General features: G+C 30.6%; 3 protein-coding genes across 5 annotated transcripts; 2 read left to right on the forward strand and 1 right to left on the reverse strand.

Moving 5' to 3' along the window:
- LOC105773544 (LIM domain-containing protein WLIM1) lies at positions 1-2,479 on the forward strand. Of its 2 annotated transcripts, XM_012595534.2 has the most exons (5): positions 11-334; positions 483-579; positions 717-760; positions 1,547-1,636; positions 2,087-2,479. In XM_012595534.2, the coding sequence occupies exons 1-5, from the start codon at positions 200-202 to the stop codon at positions 2,291-2,293; spliced, it is 573 nt and encodes a 190-aa protein (XP_012450988.1). In that variant the 5' UTR covers positions 11-199; the 3' UTR covers positions 2,294-2,479. The 2 variants fall into 2 exon arrangements, with proteins under 2 accessions (XP_012450989.1, XP_012450988.1); XM_012595535.2 differs by lacking the exon at positions 1,547-1,636 and having other exon boundaries at positions 1-334.
- Positions 2,480-2,941: 462 nt separating this feature from the next.
- On the reverse strand, positions 2,942-4,204 carry LOC105773543 (uncharacterized). Its single transcript, XM_012595533.2, has one exon. It carries the CDS (start codon positions 4,074-4,076, stop codon positions 3,150-3,152), a length of 927 nt encoding a protein of 308 aa, XP_012450987.1. The 5' UTR covers positions 4,077-4,204; the 3' UTR covers positions 2,942-3,149.
- An 8,740-nt stretch (positions 4,205-12,944) lies between these two features.
- On the forward strand, positions 12,945-13,975 carry LOC105772223 (protein SOB FIVE-LIKE 5). 2 transcript variants are annotated; one of them, XM_012593546.2, is made up of 4 exons: positions 12,945-13,324; positions 13,416-13,472; positions 13,554-13,593; positions 13,708-13,975. In XM_012593546.2, exons 1-4 carry the CDS (start codon positions 13,004-13,006, stop codon positions 13,734-13,736), a joined length of 447 nt encoding a protein of 148 aa, XP_012449000.1. In that variant the 5' UTR covers positions 12,945-13,003; the 3' UTR covers positions 13,737-13,975. The 2 variants fall into 2 exon arrangements, with proteins under 2 accessions (XP_012449000.1, XP_012448998.1); XM_012593544.2 differs by having other exon boundaries at positions 12,947-13,324; positions 13,554-13,608.
- Positions 13,976-21,687: the final 7,712 nt, after the last annotated feature.

Raw genomic sequence — 21,687 nt, forward strand, 5'->3', positions numbered from 1 at the left:
TGATGTGCTTAAAGATTGGACAAAAAATGAATTAGCAAAAAGACCCTTTAAAATTATACACCTGCATTTTGGTCCCCCTCAATCTAAATCACTCCATTTCTCCATCATCCCTTTCCTTATCCTCTTCTATTTTTTCTTCACTCCCCATCAAAACAACACATTGCAAAGAGAAAGGGAATATTATCAAAAGAACCCAACCATGGCATTTGCAGGAACAACCCAGAAATGTATGGCTTGTGACAAAACTGTGTATTTGGTCGATAAATTAACAGCTGATAACAGGGTTTATCACAAGGCTTGTTTTAGGTGCCATCACTGCAAAGGTACTTTGAAGGTAAGTAATGGTTCAATACATGGTGTGTTGGTATGATAAATTATGTCATAATATCGTCAATTTGCCAGCGGAGGACTGGAAAGTAATAATTTAAACCATGAAGTCTTTTCATGAAAATCAATATTGACATACACATCTCATTTTGCAGCTTGGCAACTACAATTCCTTTGAAGGAGTCTTGTATTGCAGGCCTCATTTTGATCAACTTTTCAAAAGAACTGGTAGTCTTGAGAAAAGTTTTGAAGGTATAAAAATTCTGGGTTTCTTCTATATATATATATATATATATATATATATATATATTCAAATAGATTCAAAATGGTATGATTTTGGATAGATCTAGTTGATTTTTTCAAGTTCAATTTTCAATTATCTTCCATAGGTACACCAAAGATTGCAAAGCCAGAAAAACCAGTTGATGGTGAGGTAAATTACATGGAAGAAGCTATACTATGCCTGCTTATTAGGTTAAAATACTTGAGAGGTCCCTGTATTATAGGGACTAAATCAAATTAGTCCCTCTATTATTAAATGGATCAATTTAATCCTTATACTATTAAGAAAATCAAATAAGTTCAAATTGGGTGAAAGTACCATGAAGGCCCTTGTACTAGGAGCCAAATTGCATTTTGCCTCATTTACTTGAAATATGGGTAAATTAACCTTGTATTATAGATTAAAGAGCAAATTGATCATTTCTGTTAAAAATTTTATTAATTTCTACTATTAAAAACTAGTGTAGTTGATGAAATAATCAACATGTTGACATATAAGGACCAGTTTTTAATCGTAGAATTGGAAGAAATTTTTACAGAAGGACCATTTTGCTCTTTGATCTAACATACTTGGACTAATTTACTCATTTTTTAGTAGAGGAGACAAAATGCAATCCAATTTCTAGTACACGGGTCACCATGGTAGTTTTATCTCCAACTTGTAATGTAATTAACATTTATTGTATAAGAAATGTCTCAAAAATTATTATTATTTAATTGTACTTCAATTCCAAACAAAATATTTCATTTTGTAGAACCGTATACTTTAAAATATTAACTTTGTTATACAGAGACTAAGTTTATCTATTTAATAATAGTAACTAATTTGATCAGGTCTTCATAATAGAGGGGCTTTTCAGGTATATTTACCTTGCTTATTACATATACAAGTCCTTATATGTAAATTTTCATGACTATATGAACTTTCTTTGTGTAGAAACCAATAGCTACTAAAGTATCAGGCATGTTTGGTGGAACAAGAGATAAATGTTTTGGTTGTAAAAACACAGTGTATCCAACTGAGAGGGTAAACATTATCCTATGATGTTTCAGCATTTGACATGGTAATCCTTTTATCAGGAGTCGAATTGTATTTGCCTTCTTTTACTAAAAAAATGAGTAATTAGTCTATGCATATTAGATCAAAAGATAAACTGGTCCTTTTGTGAAAAATTTCATCTATTTCTATTATTAAAAATTGATCTCGTATGTCAGTATAAGGTACACATGACAGATCACGAGTAGTTGTCTGGTTATTCAATCAGTTATACTAGTTTTTAACAATAGAAATGAAATAAATTTTTAACAGAAATGATCAATTTACTCTTTAATATAAGATATAGAGACTAATTTACTCATTTTTTGAGTAAAAGGACAACATGCAATTGACTCCTAAGAGAGGGGTGTCCATGATACTATACTTTTACCTAGTATATATATACACGGTAAAAAATAATGTTTTTGATTTGTCTAAAAGGTTACAGTGAATGGTACCCCTTACCACAAGAGTTGTTTCAAATGCACACATGGAGGATGTGTTATAAGCCCTTCAAATTATATAGCACATGAAGGTAGACTTTACTGCAAGCACCACCATGGTCAACTCATTAAGGAAAAAGGGAACTTAAGCCAGCTCGAAGGCGATCGCGAGAAGGATGGAACTGAAGTTGCTGCTGAATCTTAAAATCTCTGTCATCAATGGTGTTTTAGTGTCCTTTTCTTCTATATATATTATCATATATGTTTTTACTGTGTCTGGTTTTTGTTTTTGTTGAAATGCTATACTGTGCAGCATCTTGTAGTGTACTTAAATGAGATGCCACAAGACCTATTTTGAGTCTCTTAGCATATATACTATTGAGTTTGTCAATGCTTGTTATATTATTACTTCTAGTTTCAAAGAGGGAAAATCTTGCACTGTAATTTTCCCATGTTTGCATAAAAGAGGTAGAAGGCAGGGGTATAAACTGAAACAAAAATTGCATACCAAATGCCTGATTGAAAGTGAAATGTTTTGCTTAAGATAAACATGGATTTATGGTTGCCTACCAGTTCATGCTCTCATGTTCAGAGGGCAGATTAAAGTTTATGGTTAGCAGTTCACGGTTGCCTACCTGTTCATGTTTCTGGTGAGTACCCGTGAGTTAAATTACAGCAAAAGATGACACCAAGTTATAAACGAATCAGTACATGGAGGAAATACCAAAGCTTAAAACAGTATACCAACATCAATATTCTTTATTGATGCATCAGATACTTAATGTAAAAAAGAGCTGATAAATGATAAACTAAGGATCAAATAGCAAATTCCTATATGACAGTAACAACAAAGTTGAAGAAGTACATATATAGAATAGTACTAAAAGCTTCTCATAGCATATCTATACACAAAAGATACTGACAAAAAACTACTACACTATATACTATATATTTGTGACATTTGTACTTGCATATAGTACTAACTGGTTAAGGTTACATTTTGCAGTAAAAGAAAAAGAAAAACTTTGTACATTTTTCGAAATTCACACATTGAAACTAAACTAAGATGTTTTCCCTATGGTGGGTATATGGAACCTCCATGTGAAGAGATAGTCTTTTGACTGGCAAGATAATCTCACTACATCACAAAAGGCTGTGATCGACCCTTTGTTGTTGCTATTGTTCCCTTCATTTCCCCATTCAATCCTCACCCAACAAGAGAACCCTTTTGATTTAACAGGCACCCTTGAATTAGATAGATTAAGCATCACTTCCCCACAAATTCTCTTGCATTCACTGCCTTTCACCATGGAATCAAGCCAGGGACATTCAGGTTGACCCACCATGGCTTTGTAAGCTGAGTTTGCTAGCCTGACTTTGTTGTTGGAATCAGATATAATTGTTGGCATGGACTCAGATTCTATATCATCTTCAACCTCCTCTGGTTTCTTAGGGGCTTGCAATGGTGCTGCTGGTGCTGGTGCTTCATTAATGCACCCAACAATGATGGTTGAACCCACTGGTCTAATTGGCTGAGGTGTTATAAGACTACTAGTGGGAAGAACAGGAAGACCTTGGAGCTGCTTCAAAAAATCCTTCTCTTCCGGTATTTCATGAGCAGCCACCTTTAAACATGGAAGAAGAGGGAGTGAGACCAAACTTGTTGTTGATGATGGTGGTGGCGGCGGCGGCGGCGGTGGTGGAGAAAGCCCTAAGAAATATTGGGTTCTTGCTCTTTTCATTGCTGTTGTTGTTGGCGGTGGTGGTGATAAGCCAGTACCTCTCCCTCTCTTTCTATTCCTACTAGGTCGAGCTTGTAACTGAGGCCATAAATTCCTCAAATAAGGTGACTGTCTCATCTTTTGAGACATAGCTGAGCTTTCATCAATGGAGTTTTCAGGTAACACTTCAGGTTTAGGAGCTATAGGACGGTACCTAGACATAATTTCAGCTGTTTTAGCTGAATAAGGATTCAAGGTCTTGATCATGGTGGTGACTTTGTTTTCTCTCAAACTTTATGTTTGAACACTCAAAAAGGTATGGAAATGGAAGAGGGGTGATGGGGGTGGTTTTAAAGAGTAGAAAATTAGCCAATGAATTGAAAGCAAGTTTAGAGGTAGGGGGAGATGTTGACATTTGGATATTTGAATGATGGGGTACGTGTTTGAGGAGCTTAAGAAGATACAGACATGTGGGATTTTGCAGTAGCAAATAGGTACATGCATGCTAACACATCACAGATCAATTCAAATCCCTTTTCCTTAATAATTAAAAAAACCATAATTAAAAAACATAATAACTTATTTGGCCCTCTAGTTTTATAAAAAAAATCATTTTAGCCATCTATTTAATTTTTGTTCTTTTTATCCCTTAAATTTATGTTTTATGTTAAATCACCCGAAATAAATAAAAAAGGTAACGTTTTTTTAACTTTGTTGGTGTGGCATACACGTGGGTTGCCATGTGGAGGACATGTCAACATTTAATTAATTTTTAAAAATTTAAAATCATTATAATAAGTATAAAAAATATTTTTAATACTTTTAAATTTTAAAAAATTAATTAAATGTTGTTGACATGTCATCCACATGGCAATCCGTGTGCATATAACGTTAGCAAAGTGAACAAACGTTAACCTTTCCATCCATTTTGGGTTGATTTGACAAAAAATACAAGTTCAATGACTAAAAGAGATGAAAAATTAAATGAAAAGCTAAAATAATTTTTTTTCTTTTGTAAAGTTAGAGGCCCGACAAAATCATTATGATTAAAAGAAAACCTATAATCCAATTCTGCTGGACTCAAATTTAAAATAATTCAAACCCAAATCGGTCTAATGATGATTAGTGTTCACCTTCTATACTATGTCGTGGATTCGAGTTATGTGTTCACCTTCTAGACTATGTTGTGGATTCGAATTATAGTACCAGTGTGTGTTTATGATAATGATTTGCTCTTACTCAAGGTGTGTGAATTGTTTTAAAAAATTTAAAAATATCTGAATTAGAAATGAACACAACTCGAATATTAAATGATCCGAATCTAAAATGATAAGTACAAATAAGAATTGTTAAATAATAAGTTGAAAATGATTTGAACTCTAAATAATTCAAACCGACCAAAAATTGAAATTAATCTGATTTTAAAATGATACAAAATCTAAAATAATTGAAAATGTTAAAACTTAAATACATCCATTTTGAATTAACTCCTCAATAATTTGACACAAAATTATCTAAATCTAAATTAATCCCGGATTCAGAATAAAAATGACTTATGTAATTCAAACTCGAGCTTCAAACTCGAATGAAAAAATTCAAAATATCCTAAACACGACTTAAATAATTGATCGACAAACTTAAATGACTCCGTCATAAATGATTCGAACATAAAATAATCTAAATTTAAAATAATTAAAAATAGAAAATAATATAAAAAATTTCAAACCCAAATGATCCGAAACCAATAACCTAAACCAAAATCCAACCAATCCAGAGTCAAAAACCAACCAATAGGAAAGCAAAAGATAGCATGAGAAGCAAAAGCAAAGGCATTGAAATCGATCCCACACGTAACTTTAGAACCGCTCATACACCAATCAAAACCCCTGTGTGTGTCACTACTACTTACAACTACATGTGGCGTTGGCGGCCATGCGTTGTTACACCTATCAGCGTTTGGTTTGGTGAGTATTTCATTTTGGCTTCGACCCCCTCACCACCCTTCAATATTACGACACAACAACAGCACACTTTTGGCACTTTGGGTTTCTCTGTCGGTTTAATTTCGAGGGTCGTCGCTCCACGTGGTATTGGCTTAGTCTCCTATTGCATGCAAAGGGGGGGATGGATCATGAGTAAGAATGTGATTGGAGGGGTTTTTACTTACAGGTGGCTGATTGTGTGATGGGTTTTCGATAAAACGTGGTCTTATTGCGTTGAAAAGTGTGATGCTTTTTCTTCCCAGTTAGATCGGTGCTGTTGGTGTTTGCCACGTTGAAGTAAAAAATTGAGATTCTTCTCTCTGAGAAGTCCTGGTTCTAGAGATGTGTATTCATGTTTTTGTCTATCTGTTGTTGGTGATTTCATACCCCTTGAGGGATCAAGTCATAGCTTTTCTTGGATTTCAAGAAAAATATTTAGAAATTATTGGAAAAGAAAATCTCCAACATTAAAAGAATTAATATATATCATACATTAATAACTAAAAGTAGAATTAACTCTAAATTACATTTTATCTCTTTTGTTTAAAAAATTAAAAAATTAAATTTATACGTTAAATCAAAGAACAAACTGATCATTTTGTTAAAAATTTCATTCACTCTTACTGTCAAAAACTGATCCCGTAAGTCAGAATGAGGTATGTATACGCGACATGCCACGTGTATAAGATCGACATCTATAAATGTGAAAGTCATATTTATATATCTCACCTTTTTATTTCCATACAAAATTGTTGATACACAGTATCGACGAAAATGGAAAATAAGAGAGAATGTTCTGGTGAAGTTTTCGGGTTAAACCTCGTGTCGGACGTCAAATCAGATTATGATATATTTTATTATAATTGTATAACAAAATTCTAACTAAAAATTCTTTCTTCTCCTTAAGTACCCTAACTCCTGAGAATTTTTCTTACTATAACCAAAATTTCCATATGGTAAAATGGCTAATATTTTCTATTGCCACAAAATATGGTAAAATTTCTCACATTATCTTCAGAATTTTGTTGTTATTAGACATTGTATTAAAGTAAATATTAATTCTCTTTGCAATTATTAACAAGGTGGAGATATAAGAATCTCGTGCGCACCATAATCTGAATTTTAAAGCCTCGGATATACACAAGGGTTGTTTATATACACCAACTCAAACAAGCCACTTCCTTTGCCTGGAGGTTACTGTCTCCTTAGTTAAGGGAAGACTCATGACCCATACTTTTCATTTTCCATGTGATGAAGTCATGACACCAACAAATGCACCACAACTTATATGCTCTACATGATTAAATGAATAAGAAATTTTGGCAATTTCATGTATAAAATTCAAAATATTAATATTATGTTAAATAATAATTATAGGGTCTGTAGAATAATATTATTTTCATAAATCATAAGGTTAAGTTGATGAGAAATTGGAATTGACCTTTTCCCTTTTGTTACACGAATCCTTAATGATTGAGGCTATAAAATTGTATTAGTTCATGTGTGTATGACCTTAACAAATAGGGGGAATAAATTTATATATGATCAACTTTTATCTAATATGTCCATCAAATTTAATCAACCGTTAAAATAAATAATTTAATTACCAATATGAGTTAAGATCTTCCATTTAGTGCATTCCATGTATCTTCCATTGCTCGACAGCTTTGATGGGGCCAAAACATAATGTGTTTTGGAAGTCGAGAATAATCAAGGGTGAGTTTTAGGGCTCCATAGGTTATCGACGACAATGGGTGGCATAGGTTTTTAGCCAACTTCTGGGTTGATGGAAGAGAGGAGTCAAAGAAAATTTGGGTTGGAAAGAGAAAGGAGATAAGAAAAAGTGAAGAAAAAAGGAAAAGAAAATAAGATTAAATTTTGTTCAGCTACATGCCCAATCTTGAAGGTCTATTCAAAATACGAGAGAATTTGGATACTCCGATCAATATTTTTAGAATCAGATTGATGGTCAAACTGGTTAAGTCATCGATCCGTTAGTCCAATCAATTTAATTAAAAAATTATTAAAAATTAAAAACAACTCGATTATATCAATTTTCAATCTAATTGATTCAATACCATTTTTCAAATCGAAATTTTAATCAATTTTTAATCTGATCCTAATTTGTCGACAACAGGAGGCTTTTATTTGTGGTGAGACTTAGCTCACAGTCCATATACTTACAAACAATTGTGAGCCGTTGAATTATTATAATAACTATTATTATTATTATTTTAAATTTAAGGTATTTAGAATATTAATTTAATATTTTGATAAAATTCAAAACCCTCAAATATAATTTTTAAACTTAATTAAATATTAAATATTAAAAAAATCGATGGCTGAGGAGTTTACGAACTGTAAGCTTATAGTTTTCTTTTATTTGGGAGTACTGATTTGGCAATTAAATCTTTATATGTTTTTTCTTGTAAGACTAAATTGTCCTTTTACTAAAAATTATGCAAATTAATTTTTATACGTTAAATCAAAAGTAAATTGGTCTTTCTATTAAAAATCTTATCATTTTCACGGTTAAAAATGAATCTTTACACATTTGTATGAAGTACACATGATATACAGTTCATCAGCCACGCCAATTTTTAACAGTAGAAATGGATGAAAATTTTAACAGAAAGGATTAGTTTGCTTTTTGCTCTGATGTATAGGGACTAATTCACCTATCTTTTTGAATAAAGAAAATAAAATGCATATAGGGGCTTTCATGATAAATTTTTAACTAACCTATCCTTGTCCACTTCACAAATTATATATATCTTTTTTTTTCACGTTAATGAAAATTTCGATTTGTATCAATGGAATCGGTGATAATAATGGAGTAAACTTAGAATCATTTTCAATCAAAGAGGAGAAGAAAAAAACACAAATGCCAAATATTAAAGCATGCAATAATATCAGAAAAACAAATGCCAATGGAGTGGCAAAGGGAAGGGCATGTGCTGATGAGTTTAATGCCCTGAGAGAGGGACCAGTTTGATCCACAGCAAGATCCTACAATGGCCCCCTTCATGTGTTATTTTTTGGGTTACAATTTATAATCATTGCTTTTTAAGGGTTCTTTTAGATGAGTAATGCGCTTACCTATGGTTAGTATAAAAATAGCGGTGACGGTAAGATTAAATATTGTATCGATATTATAATGTAAGACAAAAAGAAAACTAAACGCATCACATTAAAAATAAACACCCAGCCAAAATGATCGTCTTAAACCAAGCATCCGCTTTTGGCCTAATTTAAGGGCCATTGGTCCTTGTCATTTGTTTTTTTATATTTATCTAACTTCTATTTTAGAACAAAGTTAATGTCTTTCACCTTTTGGTTAAATGTATACAGTTTTTATTTTAAGGCAAGTTGTAGCTATAGGATTTGCCTTATTACACTCATATATTAAATGTGTATATAAATCATTTTGCATCATTGGAAACCATGAGGATTCAACATTATTAGTAGGGGCCAAGAACAGCTATTTTGAACTTTTCATTTTCTTTAAAATACCTAATATTCTTATTTAGCATATGTTCAAAAACGGGTATGGAACATAATCCACCACACACACACACACACACACATATATATATATATATATATAAACTTTAAAATAATTGAATATACTAGCCAAATACCAAGCAAGTGCATCATAATTCTTTATTGGAAGTGTTGGCATTAATGCAAATATTAGGGTTAATGTTTAGTAAAAGTATTATGGAGGTTTATGTACTAGGAGTTAGATTGTATTTTGTCTCATTTACTAAAAAAATGATTAAATTAGTTCTTGTACGCTAGATTAAACAGTAAACTAGCCTTTTCTGTTAAAAATTTCATTCATTTCTATTGTTAAAGTTGGCGTGGCTGGCGAAATAACCAGACAGTTACATGTGGCATGCCACATGTACTTCATGTAGACGTATAAGACCAATTTTTAACAGTAAAAATGGGTGATTTTTTTTACCAAGAGGACTTGTTTGCTCTTTGATTTAATGTATAGTGACTAATTTGCCCATTTTTTTAGTAGAATGGGCAAAACGTAATCTGACTCCTAGTGCAAGGGCCTCCATGGTACTTTTACTGTGAATTTTCTACCTTAAAATAGGAGAAGGTAATGCTCTTAAGCAATATATCTGTATATATTTAATCCATCATCTTATATATATTTGGGTCACGTTAACTCTATATTACCCAAACTTTTCATTTTCCTTGGAATTAATGCAATTTTTCTTAGAACTTGGCAACTAGGTTCACTTTAATACTTGTAGTTCTTTATCCACTTTGATACATGGATTTGACAACTAGGTTCATTTTGGTCCCTTAACTTGGAAAAATTGAAGTTTGATGACATGACACGACACTATAAGGTTGTGTCATGTAATTAGATCCACTTTTTTCAGATGATGACGTTACACAATCTTATAGAGTTACGTCATTGATATTTTTTTTCCAAGTTAAGGGATCAAAATGGGAGTAGTTACCAAGTTTAGGTACCAAAGTGGACAAAAAAAATAAATGTATCAAAGTGAACCTAATTGTCAAGTTCAAGGGTAAAAAATTATATTAACTCTTTTCCTTAAAATGTGTGACAATCAAAGTCTAAGTACAAATACATGTCTGAGTAACCATTTGGTGTAGAATCAAACTGTTACAACACAAACTATAAATTGTATCAATCCAAACTATGAACTAACTAATCGAACTAAAACCCATACATGGAAATAACTCATGGTGGGACTTGGAGATCTATAAATTTTAAGTCTAGGTACTTAAAGCCCAAAACCTTCACCTTTGTAGAACACCCAAGCCCACTACACCACTAAACTAAAATTTAGCTACACCTCCTAAAACTCCAAAATAAGAAAATAAAGAAAGAATTTAAAGAATCAAATTAAAGATTCAATATTTGGTTTGATACACTTAACATTTATTACATAAGTATTTTCTTTATATAGACCCAATGTCTCACTACCTTTGTTTTTCTAAGCAATGTGGGATATGAGTTTTTGTATAAACTCACAATCCCTTGCTTTTTTATTCCCAAATGATATGGGATTCATTTCCTTACTAACCTAAAACTTAAGACTGGTGTTGATATTCAATACTCCCCCCCTCAACACACCAACTTTCAGCATGCCAAATTGAGGACAGAAACTTTTGAGCTTGTTATCACACAAGCCTTTTTGTAAACAAGATTGCAGTCACTACCACACGGCTTCCTTTATACTCTGACAAATTTTGTAACTACTTATTATCACCTATCATGTGCTTTGAGCAGCCCGAACCAACAATCTAATCATTCTCATAATTGATTCGATTGCACGTTATAGTTGCAATCATCTCTTCTTCCGCAACAAACAGTGCCTCGACATCCCATTCTTGTTCACTGTTGGCAGTAGCAACATTACATTTCACGGGCTTTTTCTTCGACCATCAAGCGTGCTCCTTGTGACCCTTTTTGCCGCAATTGTAGTATCTCCTTCTGAACTTCCTGCCACTGTCATGGGACTTCGTAGCACCCCCTGTACAAGAACTCCCTTCATATCATAAACTCTTCACCTTGTCCTCGTTTCTTTTCTATCCACCTTGCTGCTTGGAATTCCAACTGCTCTGGTTGGTATAGAATGCTTGCTCCTCCTTTCTTTGCTAACGCTTCTTAACCAACAAACAAATTCTTAAACTCAACAAGTGATGGTTAGGTTTGCCATGTATTGCAGCAACAAAACCTTTGAACTCTGGTTTCAAGCCATGGATGATTATCCTCTTTACCCTAATGTCCCGATTGAAGCTTGTGTATCCAAGTCACCTATCTCTTGGCATAACGATTTCACTTTGTGGAAATACTATGAGATTGTCATGTCACATTGTGCCATTGACAATAACTGGCCCTCGAAGAGTTAAAGCTTTGTGTCATTTTTCTTGGAGAACAAACTTGCCAATGTATCCCATGCTTCTTTGGGAGTTTTGGCATCTCGGATGTGCTCCAACATGTCCTCTTCAATCATCTTCTTCAACGTGAATATTGCTTTACCGAATTTTATTTTCCATTTTCTTAGTGTGTCACTTGCATCCTCAGCTTCCAGTTGTGTCACTTCATTACCATTGATAACCTCACAAAGGTCTTGTCTTTGCATATAAGACATTATGCAAGTTTACCACATATTATAGTTGTGGAATAAGATAATACTACAACCACAAAGCATACTAAGAAAAGTTTCACTACTTACTTGGCTCTGATACTTATTATAAAATATTCAAACTCACAATTCCACTAAACTAAAATTTAACTACAGCTCCTAAAACTCCAAAATAAGAAAATAAAGGAAGAACTTAAAGGACCAAATAAAAGATTCAATATTTGGTTTGGTGCACTTAACATATACTACATAAGTTTTATATAGACCCAATGTCTCACTACTTTTATTTTTCTAAGCAATATGGGATATGAGTTTTATATAAACTAACAATCCCCCTTTTTTTTATTCCTAAATGATGTGGGATTCATTCCCCTACTAACATAAAACTTAAGACTAAACTTACTACCTAAAGACTACTCATAAAAGTTAAATTTTTTTACCGGATAAACATTATAACAAAATATATTTTCCAATAAATTTGTGTTGATACTCACCAACCTTTGCCAACTGGCCAAGGACTTGTTGCTTCTCAAACATAAATTAAGAAACAAGTATGAGGCATAACTCTCCAAATATGTATACTTTAAAAAGAAAAAAAATTGAATATACTCATCAAATACCAAGCAAATGCGTCAATAGTTCTTGGAAGTGCTGGCATTAGCATTAAATCATAGTCTCTATAGGCTTTTGCTGCTATTGCATATAGTTCTTGAAAGAAGTTAGCCTTAATTTGGGAAGATGGAATCTTCATTAGATGATTTATATTTTTTTTCAATGATCTAACAAGACATTCATGGGGTCACTTTAGACCGGCCTCTTTCCACCATTTAATGCATTCCAACAGCTTCCCCAAAGGGACATCATGTATGTATGGTCATTTCCCCTTTATCACCATTCACCACTTATTTGATTTACACAAGAAAAAACAAGATGGGCCAAAGGGTGGGAGAAAGGACAGAACTAGTCTAAGATTTTGAGTGTATATATACACAAACACCTTTCAAGGACTTTGCATGAAAATCCAAGAGAAAAAAAAAAAGGTTCCTTTATTTTTCCTTCATTTGTTCATATAATGAATATATCACCTTCACAATGTGGTAGTAGTGGTTGTGAGCCTGGTTGGACATTTTACTTGGATCAATCCTCTTACTACTCACAAACTCAGCGTCCAAATGAAGAATATGTAGGAAAAGGAGGTATATTCATGGCTGACGAAGCTGCTGAGGTGGACTTATCAATGGTATCTGATGCATCTTCTGGTCCAAAACGTTACTATGATGATTATGATCAATGCTCTGAACCAGTTAAGAAAAGAAGCAAAGCCAAAAAGAAAATCAAAGAACATGGTGTTGATGATGACACTGCAACCTCCCCTTTAACAAGTTTTTCCAAGGCAAGTTCTACATTATAAGTACAATATACTTTACAGCATAATATATATATATCTTCTTTTATAACTGGTGTATGTATGCATGTATGTATAGAAGAGTAGCTGCAAGAAGTTGGACTTTTCACAAAGCTTCTCTGGTACATGTTTTAAGGTATTTTATTTACTATTTCCTCCATTGGAACCAGTTTTTTTTTTCTTCCATTGTTATTGTCAACTGTGAGCTTTCTTCCAGGGTAAATCAACATTGCACTTGAAACCTGGAAACAAAGCAGGTACAAAAGATTCAGGTTGGTCTTTTCTTTCACTTGTTGTGATATAATATATATATATATATACATACATATATGGCTTAATCTGCATTGACTTAATAATAATCCTTGGAACAGGTGATTTTCAAGAAAGAAACTGGGACTGACAAAAGGGTAGACTGTCACAGCTTTTGTCTCAAAGGGATCTTGTTACTCCATTTTCTATTCTTGTTTCATTTTCCTTTTTCCAATTCTACTTATTTATCTGCTCCTGCAAATGCAATGGGAAACAACCCATGGACATTAAAAATAAGTTAAGTTTCTGTCATTGGGGGTGTATATATATTATATATGCATATGTATATATATTTTATCAATGATGACATGATAAGGTCACTTGTGAAAATTGTAGGTTTTCTCCAGTTTCTCTTCTTAACATCACAGTACTGCATAGTATCTGTAGAATCTGGTTTTATTAGCATAGAATCTAGAGATTATAATGCAGGTGAAAAATAAATTTATATAAAAATATATTTATAAAAAATTGGTATTAATTATAAATATATATTTACTATATATATATATATAAAAGTTGTTTTATCTCTCCTTAATCCGTGAGACAAATTCAAATAAGAGCAGTTATAACAAGTGAAAGCAAGGAATACAATATTAATAAAAAAAACTCCATATTATAAGCAAAGAAAAAAAAAAAAAAAAAGCTGGTCCTTGGATGAAGAGGGGGATACCCATGGAACTCATTTCCACCCACTAAACACAAAAATTGAAGAAATAGTATAAGATAATGTAGATGTAGCTCAGTTTTATGAGGTCGTAGTTAGATTTACAGGTTAAGGATACATTTTAATTTTAATAAAATTAAAAGATAAACCTCAAATCGAGAACAATACTTAACGTGAGGAAGATCCGACTCCTCAACAGCTAATATCCATCCAATGAAATATGACCCACCATTTTCCCCACATCTGCAAAATGCCAACCTAGCTTAAAAACTAGGTAGGGTTGGTTAAATTTGGAGAAGCTAATATATTGCTTATTTCAGTTTGAAAACAAACAAATATTTTAAGATGGGGAGGGAAAAAGGCAAACATCATTTTCCACCAAAGAAGGGTCCCCAAAAGCATCAATCAGACTCCATCCTCCATATTTTTTGATAGCTAGCTAGCTACCAACCAAGAATATGATCCATATAATAGAAGGAGCAAAGCAATTATTGAAATTTGCTTTTGGTTTAGTGAATGTGTTTTTTCCCTGGCCGTCCTCACAATTTGCAACCATATCTTGGAAAGGGACTTGGATCTTAGGAAAAGGACAATATGTCCCTTCTTTTATCTTTTCAATCTTTCGTTGTTGTCACTTTATATTATGAGGGTAGAGCATAAGTGATATCCGACAATCAAATTTAAATGTGGTCAAATTATGTTGTAGTGTTTTACATAAACATCCTTATTAACAAGATATCTGATGGAAGGACTCAATAATATATAGGCAAGCGCAAGGGATATCCAGTAATCAAATTAAGAATAAATGTCAATTTATTTGGTATAATCACAAATGACCGTATCCCTTTTATAGTCTATAGTCTGAACCTAATCTTATTTGAACTAAAGATATTTAAATAAAATCCTCCAAACAGTGATAACTTTAAAATTCAAACTTAATCCAAATATATCGGACGACTTCTTCTAACCATTTGTTCATATTTTCATACCATATAGATGTTAGGAAAAGGACAATGTGTCTCTTCTCTGTCCTTTCAATCTTTCTCTATTCACATTATATACATAAAAGGTAAGGATCCACCAATTAAACTTCAAAAAGATGTCAATTAAAGGCTTGAATACTAATATTCAATCCAATCGAATTACGGTTTACATTTTTGTGTATGAACATCCCTATTAGCAAGATTTATAATAAAAAAAACTTGACAATTATTAAACTTTTTTTTTTGTCACCAGTCGTTAAATGCTAATGAAAGGATAACGGTCAACTTTTATAAATTTATACAGATCTATCTGTATTTGGACAACTGTTTGTCCAGGCTCATTCTTGATATAAAACAAAAACTATACTTTTTTTAATTAATTTATATATTTGTTTAATTTATGTTTGCACATGACATATTGAGAGGCTACCACGTGGCACCACCGGATTGACTAGCAATACCACGTCAATACAAACTATTGATGTTAGTAGGAGGTACCAACCTGATTTATGGAATACAAATTCAGAACCAACTAAGTCCAACAAATTATTTAGAGACCAACTAGATACAAATGGACAAGTTGAGGACCAAAATATATATTATCCAAAAACAAATTGGAACATAATTTTCCAGTTTAAGGCTTTTTAGTATAACTCTAATTTAACCCATTTGTAAAGGAGAATAGCAAGCTTGGCATCCGATACTTGGGCTTTGCGCATTATTTCTAAAGGTCCGGAATGAGCCACTCTTAACCCAAGAAGAGTACTACGATTTAATTAAATTAAATAGTAATTATTTATTTAATTTCGTAAATGAGTGTAAAAGAAATTTTAATTAATAAAAAATAAATAGTAATTTTTTATTAAATTCTGTATAGCATTACAAATTACAAATATATAATTTTAATATTATCTTTATTTTTTTTATAAAATTTCATTGATAATGCATTAAATAATTTCTCCATAAATTAAATCTCAATTTCTAACTTTCTAATTTACATATTTCAATTTTCAATCCCAATTTTAGAAGTTTTTATATATTCTATTTTTTATATTATATTTTATGATATATTTCAATTATTTATTTTTATGTCATATATTCATGCATCTAAAAGTGACAAATAGGGGGGTTAAGGGTTTTCAATTGGAACTCAGGGAGAAGGTACGGTAGTTCTCTTTGGTGGCCCAAATCTCTACATTATTCAATTCGCAAGTATGGGTTAAAATTTGGGGTTTTTTTAATCTATGTTCGAGGTTTATGGTTGTCTCTTTTAGTAATATCGTTTACAAGGTTCGAACATGTGTTCTCCCTTAAGAGTAAGTATAATGTGTCTTACCACTGCACTCAGTACTTGTTGGCATAGAAATTGAGTTTTGAGTCAAAGTCCTCAACATATCCAAAATAAGTTGATTATCGTTCATAAATGAGAACCAAATATGAAAAATTTAGAGTTTGAATTTCGTAAGTTGTTTGTATGGATAAATTTGAGAGATGTTCTCTTAGAGCTCTATACAAATTTAGGGCTAAGGTATACTCTGAGTGCATTTGGTAATCCACTCGATGTGGATGGTATTATAGTAGGGTAAAACATATTAGCTTATGCAAAAGTTTGTGTTGATATTAATACTAGTTTAGTGATACCTAGAGCCATTAATGTCATATTGAAGGATGGATCCACTAAGTCTATATTAGGGGATGTTCCATGGCTTCTAAAATGGTGCTTGTGGAGTGAAGCAAGGATGTTTGAACTAGGTTGGATCAATTAGTTGGATTCGTAATTAATTTGGGTATCGATTCGAAGAAGGAAAAAAAGTTGATTGAACCAAACAGTTGAACGGATTGAATTGAACTTTTAATATTTTTGTATATTTTATAAATTTTTAATGATTTATTTAATTAAATTAGACAGAAAAATGATCTAACCAGTTCGACCATTGGTCTAATTCTGAAAACCTTAGAAATGATTCATTCTAAAAGGATAAAAGAGGTTGTCAAAATGTGGATTCCTAAAAAGAAGGCCATGGATGAAGGTAGAGTAGTTTCTTCTAGTTTATTTAAGTTTTACAACACGTTTTAAGTATGTCTAAATAGTTTTCATGTCCATAAATCATCAAAATCAAACTTTGATAATTGAAGTTCTAAGAGTCTTACAAACTTGCATCCAAAACAACAAACCTCACTTGCTTAAACAAATTTAAAAAGTTCATGATTTCGGAATTTAGTCCCTATACTTTTATTTTCGGGAACTTAGTCTTTTTATTTTTCAAATTTCAAAATTCAGGTCTAACTCTTAACATTGTTAAAAATATTTTGTTAAATTCGGGTTCATATAACGTAATTCTTTTAGTTACATTGTTACCAATTGATTTTTTTTATTTTAAAATATCACACCAACAAATTTAAAAATATTAACAATTGGACTTAAATTTTGAAATCCGAAAAATAAAAAGACTAAATTCTTAAAAATAAAAACATAAAGACTAAATTCAAAATTTATGAATAGTATAGACACCTATTACATATTTTAACTTAATTTAAAAACCATCCATAAAGTGGCGGATATTCACAATTCCCATAGCCACGTGGCTACGAGGAACCAAGCGAACGCAAAGCAAAGAGCGCTAATCGAAGAGGTCAAACCCAAAGACCCGCAAAACATAAAAGCTTAAGATTAGAACCATTTTTTAATTAAAAATTATAAAGTTACTATTTATTACATTATCCCATGTCAGCAATAATTTATAATTAATTTCGTAAATTTAAATACATTAGAAAATATTATTTTTTTACGTTTTTGTTGAGTGTTTTCGTGGGTATATTTTTTCTATAAAGGTTAAGTTTTTATTTATAAGACACAGTTCCTGAATATGACGTATTAAATGAGTCTTTATATATGTTAATATGTATTATATTTTAAGGTTAACATGTATACCATGAATATGAATTCGTTTGCATGATGACACGAACCAATCAAATATAAACTCGTATACATGAATATGTGGCATGTGTACATGATTATACGATTTGGCTAATTAAAAAGGTAGTATTAAGTTTCGTTTTCAATATTCTTACAACAGAAATAAATGCTCGAATTTGAAATTTAATTTTCATTCAAATAAATTTGAAATTCAAATAATCTTTATTTGAATAAATGTCCTAAATCTTTTATTTAATAACTAGAGAAGGACCAGAGGTTTGAATTGATTTTATATATTCAAATTTGTAAAAAAATGAAAAATGAAATTAAATTATTAAGTTATTAAAAACTCAAAAATAAATTAAATAAAAAATAAGTTCGGTTAAAATACGAGTCAAGTTTGAACTCTTATATTAAGGTCTCGGTTTGACCCAACTAGATCTATTTTTCCATTTTATAATATGTTATAAAAATTTATAATACTATAGTAATAATATTAAAATTAAAATAAAATTTATACTTTTAATTGAAATTCAAAAGAAAAAAAGATAGAAACGAACCTAAATATATATATTAATCATTTATAAATTAATCGTTGTATACTAGATAAAAATAAATAAATTGGATCTTTTATTAAAAATTACATCTGTTTTACTGTTGAAAGTTGGTTCTTGTATATCAAATGAGGTGCAGCGTGACATATCATGTGTAATTATTTGGTTATTCTATTAATAATGTCAAATTTTAACAGTAGAAATGAATGAAATTTTAATAGAAATAATTAATTTGCTCTTTGATGTAACATATAATGATTAATTTATTATTTTTAAATAAATAAGGAAAAATATTTTTAAAATTCAAAAGATTTTGAATGGGTGCTAAATTTAAAAAAAAATCAAAATTCATATATAAAACACAATGAATTAGAATGGGTGCTCAGAATATTTTGAAAAGGACTGTAACGTAATTAAAACGAAACATAATGGTTTGATTGGTCAACTAAAGTTATATTTGATGAATTATGAAAATCAATAAATACCAAAATGGCATAATAACTTATTTAGTCCTCTAATTTTTATAAATTAAAAGAAGTCATTTTATCTCTTTATTTAATTTTTCATTTTTGGCGCTTAAATTTATTTTTTGTCGAGTCATCCCAAAATAAATAGAAATGTTAACCTTTTTTTAAAACTTTGTTGATATGAATACACATGGATTACTATGTGGATAATATGTCATCGTTTAATTAAATTTTAATTTTAAAATTTCAAAATATATAAAAATGTTTTAAAAATTAAAAATTATTAAATTTATTTTAAAAATTTTAATATATATTTTTAATATTTTATGATTTTTAAAAATTAATTAAATGTTTATGTGTCATTTACGTGGCAATCCATGTGTATGCAATATCAACAAAGTTATAGGGTGATTTGACCCAAAAAAACACAGATTTAAGGGCTAAAAGAGGAAAAATTTTAAATGGAGGGTTTAAAACGACATTTTTTGGGAAAAATTTGAGGGCCAAAAAATTCATTATGCCTATTAAAATTATAAATGAACCTTGATACCATGTGCAATGTCACAGATGAACAATACTTTCGCTCGATTTTATATATGAAAATTTGATTTGATTCAATTTTCACAAATCACTAATAACATTATCGAATTAACACAATTTCACGTCAATATATTGCATACACGAACAATTATATTGATCCGATATGAAAATAAATGTATATGTTCACTTCTTTAAATATGCACAATTGAGTTAAAATCAAAGTTACATATATACATATGAGTCACATATCAACTTTCATGTGTATAATTACATCAAATCAATGTTTATGCATTAACTTGTACATCGAGCTAAAGTTCATGCATAACTTTAATATTTATACCTTACGAAAAATAGAAACTTTGGTTCAAATGTTAAGAAACTTGATACCTTTCAAAAAGTATTTTATGAGAAATTATTTTATGGCCACCACATTATTCATAGTCCATTTTTCGATTATTTAATGACGTTTCAACAAAATTTTTCATGTCATTAACATATAATTTTGGTTTTTTTATCTCGAACTCGAACCATGAACCTAGAATCTAAAATCCGAATTAAAACTTTTAATTCGGGGTTCAAGATTTAGTATTCAAAATAGAAAAATCATCAAATTTATATGTCAAAGACGTGAAAAAAATTACTGAAATGTCATTAAATAATTGAAAAAAACCATAAATGGTATGGTGGGAAGGATCCATACAATAATTCATCGAATTTCCTATTTTAAAATTATGAATAGAAAAATAAAAAAGTGTCGATAAAACTTTATCCCCGTTTAATCGAAACTCGATGTGACATTCGATATAAAAAAATTGAAGTAAAAAAATTAATTATTTTTTTTAAAAAAAGTGGGGGACATGACGTGAGAATGAGAAGTGGGGTTAGTTTTGTTTGCTTTCTTTATTTAATTTCCCCTATTTTTGAAAATTATTAAATATTTCTGTTGCTTGGCAACATCATTTTCCCCTTTTTGACCACGAGACTGACTGAGGTTGCGTCTTGGATTCTAAATTATCCTCTCCCTCAACAATTTCCCCCTTTTTTTAATTAAAAAAACTTTTTCTTTTTTACAAAATTCAAGGCAAAAATATATAAATAATAATAAAACTCATAAAAATGGGATGTAGCGGTCACTAAAGAGATCAATGCACGTGTGATGCACAGTCACCAAGGGCTAAAATCCACTGCCTCACAGCCCGTCAATCGCCGGTTACCCTCCCTTTTTCCAATAAAATTTTATATTGGTCTAATTTTGTAAACGGTCCTTGTATTATAAGTTTCTTTTGTTGATTAAATCATTTCCTTTTTATTTTTTGATTTCAAAATGTATATTTTTAAACCTTTTCATTAATTTTATAATATAATTTGATGTGATTTTTTAAAATTTTTCTGGTTCTTTATTCGTTGTGTTTTGTATTTATTTAATTATGTATTTTAATTGATCGAAAATATGTCTATAGTTATATTATTCTTGTCGATTTAATTGAATAAATTATTAAAGAATTATAAAATTAAAAATAGAAAAATTAATTCAACCCGTTTTAACTCGGTTCAATGAGTCTAATCCTTCTTCCAAATCGATATTTTGACCGATTTTGATCTAATCAATCTATTCGATTAGTCTAATCCAATTCTAAAGACAAAAATCTAAAGTATATATACATATTTAAAAGATCAACCATGTCAAATATATAAGATCAAATTAACATAAAAGTAAATAGACTAAAATTATTAAACTATAATAAATGGATTAAATTTGTTAACCATACATAATAGAGGGACCTTTTATAAAAATTAACCATTTAAATAAAATATTTTAAAAATTTAGTAACCTGACTTGCCCCAAAAAGAAGAGCTGTAAGGAAGACTGTGCTATTTTCTTTGAATTTCTTTTTCTTTTATAAAAAAGAAAAAAAT

The sequence above is a fragment of the Gossypium raimondii genome, chromosome 6 (genome assembly GCF_025698545.1).
Source record: "Gossypium raimondii isolate GPD5lz chromosome 6, ASM2569854v1, whole genome shotgun sequence".
Classification (NCBI taxonomy): domain Eukaryota; kingdom Viridiplantae; phylum Streptophyta; class Magnoliopsida; order Malvales; family Malvaceae; genus Gossypium; species Gossypium raimondii.

Coding starts and splice junctions, on each gene's coding strand:
- LOC105773544 (XM_012595534.2), top strand. CDS start 200: ATGGCATTTGCAGGAACAACCCAGAAATGTATGGCTTGTGACAAAACT. Junction 761..1,546: donor AAAAACCAGTTGATGGTGAG/GTAAATTACATG, acceptor TTCTTTGTGTAG/AAACCAATAGCTACTAAAGT. Junction 1,637..2,086: donor CAGTGTATCCAACTGAGAGG/GTAAACATTATC, acceptor TTTGTCTAAAAG/GTTACAGTGAATGGTACCCC.
- LOC105773543 (XM_012595533.2), bottom strand. CDS start 4,076: ATGATCAAGACCTTGAATCCTTATTCAGCTAAAACAGCTGAAATTATG.
- LOC105772223 (XM_012593544.2), top strand. CDS start 13,004: ATGAATATATCACCTTCACAATGTGGTAGTAGTGGTTGTGAGCCTGGT. Junction 13,473..13,553: donor TCTCTGGTACATGTTTTAAG/GTATTTTATTTA, acceptor GCTTTCTTCCAG/GGTAAATCAACATTGCACTT. Junction 13,609..13,707: donor AGCAGGTACAAAAGATTCAG/GTTGGTCTTTTC, acceptor TCCTTGGAACAG/GTGATTTTCAAGAAAGAAAC.